The sequence below is a fragment of the Pterocles gutturalis genome, unplaced genomic scaffold (genome assembly GCF_000699245.1).
Source record: "Pterocles gutturalis isolate BGI_N339 unplaced genomic scaffold, ASM69924v1 scaffold9605, whole genome shotgun sequence".
NCBI classification, from domain to species: Eukaryota; Metazoa; Chordata; class Aves; order Pterocliformes; family Pteroclidae; genus Pterocles; species Pterocles gutturalis.
In genome coordinates, this window is record NW_010140863.1 from 48916 (window position 1) to 52592 (window position 3677).

At 41.0% G+C, this 3677-nt stretch overlaps 1 protein-coding gene across 1 annotated transcript; it reads right to left on the bottom strand.

Moving 5' to 3' along the window:
- Positions 1-1743: 1743 nt before the first annotated feature.
- Positions 1744-3635, bottom strand: NDUFB4 (NADH dehydrogenase (ubiquinone) 1 beta subcomplex, 4, 15kDa; the record flags this gene model as incomplete). The annotated part of the gene is made up of 2 exons (XM_010083833.1): positions 1744-1803; positions 3493-3635. Coding segments are annotated over 2 exons (203 nt in total), but the record flags the coding sequence as incomplete, so codon positions are not given.
- Between the last annotated feature and the right edge of the window lie 42 nt (positions 3636-3677).

The following is a 3677-nucleotide window of genomic DNA, read 5'->3' on the forward strand; positions in this document are numbered from 1 at the left end:
TTTCTCCATGCATTGATGCCTCTCTCTCTGCACTGACCCACAGCCATATCTTGCAATATCATTTGTGACAATCTTTTAGAAACTGTTCTGCAGGGAGAATAACCTAGGTTTGCTTTAGTTAAGCTAGCAGAAAAACTAGCTGCAGAGACAGGTGCAAGAGGGTTGCTGGGAGCACACATGGGACTGAAAAAGCAGGCAAGCTGCAAAGACAGGTGCAAGAGGGTTGCCGGGAGCACACATGGGACTGAAAAAGCAGGCCATGGCCTTGCACAGCTGCTGCACACAGCCTTAGTGCCAAGCTCCCCACAGCCCAAATGTTTCATGACCCAGACAGGAAAGGGGAAAGCCACAACAGGAAACATTAAAAAAAAAAAATCAGGAAACCCTTCTACCGTGGGGGGGACTGAGCACTGGCACAAGTTGCCCAGGGAGGCTGTGCAGCCTCCATCCTTAGAGATATTCAGAACCTGCCTGCACATGGTCCTGGGCAACCAGCTCTCGCTGGCCCTGCTTAAGCAGGGGAGGTGGACCAGATGACCTCCAGAGGTCCCTTGCAACCTCAAACATTCTGTGATGCTGTGAAAAAGCTCACCAACTCACTGTGATGGAGAGGGACTGCAAATGGCCCATAATTACATCCTAATCATGCAGGAAAGGGACTTAGCAGAGCTGCTCTTGCTGACTTCAATGTCAAGAACATAGGCTGGTTTCCCAGCAGACCCTGGGAAACTTTTGCATCAGACTGAGTTTTTTGGCCATTGACCTCAACATTTGTGAAAAAACCACAGCTGTATAATATCTGAAGAATGAGGGTTGTTTGGGTCATGACGGCACCTACAGGCCATGTGAAAATTCAAGTCTGAATTAAAAATCTTTTCCTTGCACTCATATTTCAGTACTTTGACAGCAGTAATTCCCAAGCCCCCTGTACCAGTTAGCCTGGGCAGAAAGACACTTCGGTTCTTACAAAAATAAGTGGAGAGAATATCTTTGCAGGCACAAGGTTCAGTTACACTTGGTGGTTCTTTTTTTTAAATCATGGCCCATTTGCAAGGGTGAAACGGAATTCTCCCATGCTGCAAGGGAATCAGTGTCAAAAAATAAAAATCATGATCTTTTTACTTCATGTCTCCCACTCACAGGAATCATAGCATTAGTGGAAATGACAGTCACATATAGCATAGCAATGTTCAGCTCACTATTTCCAAGCCTGGTGCAGTAATGTCATCCAGAATTTTTATCCAGTGCAATTAAAAAATACATGGTTTACGTTTGTATTTTATTAGGGAAAAGAAAAATTAACTCAACTTATTGAGAGCAGTCAGGCAGGCTCCTAAAGTTATTAAAAATATATCACAGACCTTGCCCATTATCCAATTAGGGCAAACTATAGTCAAACTGACGCCAGGAAGAAATACCTAGCAGGCAAGCTGTAGTTCTTTAGAAACTGCTTTGGGCTTGCTTAACATTTTAGCCTGCTACTAATTTTGAACTTCTGACAGAAGCAACTTCCACAGTTTAAGAGGAGCCTCCGTATGTAGACCAAAGGAGTACAACAGTTTTGTTCAGGACGCCCTATCTGTATAACATAAAAAGATCTTACACTTTTGCACTTTCTTTAATGGTTAAAGATGCAAGACAACCAACGAGCAATTAAGATTTATTCTCACAAAGGAGAAACATCAGCACACAGTACATCTTATTTTATTTATATCCCAGGAACAGCACTGCAATTCCAGGAACTTAAAATAGGCTGAACGGTCGCTGGTATTTACCTTCCTGGATAAGCCTCTCTTTACGATCCTGTGGAAGAAAAAGAACATTCATCATTATCCTCTTAGAGAAGAGGTTTCAATCAGCCTGGAATAAGAGAAAAGCAGTTCTAGTATTTAATCATGAACTGTAGGAAGATAGCACCACATATGATCTTAATGGGTTTTTTCCAACCTAAGTGATTCTATAAACACAAACTCTGCTAACAGCTGTGGTGGTTAAAAAGTGAAAAAGAACCAGGCATTTAGCTTCACCTTCCAGCTAGGGAAGACATGCTCAGGTTGGCCTCTCTGCACATCTATCCACTCTTCACAGGCCAGCAGAGAACAATTCCTGGGATATATTTTTCACCAAACTGGTTACGTCACTTAATTTATACATTTAATTTCTCCATCCTCCTTCTGGCTGAGTAATCCAGTTTAGAGATCTGATTATGGAGAAACTTCTTAATAACTTGCCTAAATGTGCCTCTGTTCACTTTCAGCCCATTTGTATCTCGCTCTGCAGTCATGTACCTTTCTGACAGGTATTGTTACAGTATATAGACACTGCAGATACTGCCCAGATTCCTTCTGTTGAATAAAACCAGAAGACTTGCTTAAGACTTAGCAATTTATCGTTTGCTTTCCCAGACACACAACAAACACTTCTCAGAGAAAAAAAGTCTAACAGTTATTGTGCTTTATATACTACCAGAAAAAAAAAAAGAAAAATCCCCAAACACCAGTAAGGGAACTGGAATAAAGGAAAACAAATTGCCCTGAAGACTAAATTAAAGACTTCAGCTTAAATATTCCCAGGCAAGAATGTCTATATTTCACTCACGTGGTAAGACACACTTGGTGGCTAAGCCCCAGTGTGGCTTCATGTACAAAACCAAACTGCAGAGATGCTTAAGTCTCAAAAACATTTACATCAACATGCTTGGTATGTTTCCTAAAACCTGTACGTTCAATTCACCCTTATAAATAGCATTCCCTACAAATATTCTATTAATTTAATTGATGTTTGTGCTTCCAAGTTTATGACTTGATCTAAAAAGGCTACTTCTTTGCAAAAGAGGGAAATAAAAGTGTTTTACAATAGCTACAAATTCACTGGTAAAAACAATCACTGACTGCTAGTCCCCTAGCATTTTCTTATGTATGTAAATCACCAACTATTTCCAGAATGATCTATTGCTCAGATTCTGACACCCACATTTCAGGAGTTAGAACTGAAGCAAGATAAAACCTTCCAAAATCTTAAAAACTCAGCTGAGATCAGGCACTGTAATCAGTATAAGTACTCTTCCCCATTTGCTTCATGAGACCAGAGAATTGGTTAAGCAACTCCCAGAAACGTTGCTAGGTCTGTCATCCATAAGCTCCCTCTTTATTTATTTTAGAAAGCACAGTCACTGCACGTCAATAGCTGAAAATAATAAGTCTCTTATGATTAATTTACAATCTCAGTGCTGCAGAGCTTTATTATAGCAAAATACCCCACTCAGGGAAACTGTGACAGGCCATACCCACGGGTACAATACAGGGCTCTTACCAAAACAAGACTTTACAACAATGAAGCTTTGAGATACTAGGCTCGGCATCAGCCTTCCTCCTTTCATTACTTTAATGGTATTAATCATTCTTAGGTGCAAGGGGATCTCACCAATCAAGTCTCCAAGCATATCTACATTGTTTGATGTTCACTGACGCCCACTGCTGTCAACTGACTCACCCTGTCAGCTTTGAAGGCCCAAATCCAGAAGACAATAGGGCCTATAGCAAAAAGAGCTCCTAGAAAAGACGACTTGGGTGTCGGGCGGAAATTAGGATAGATGTTTTGCGTCCTAGCATAGGACCAGCGAAGCAAGGCAGGATCTTCCTGTGTTGGAAAAAAAGAAAAAAAAAAAACCAAAAAAC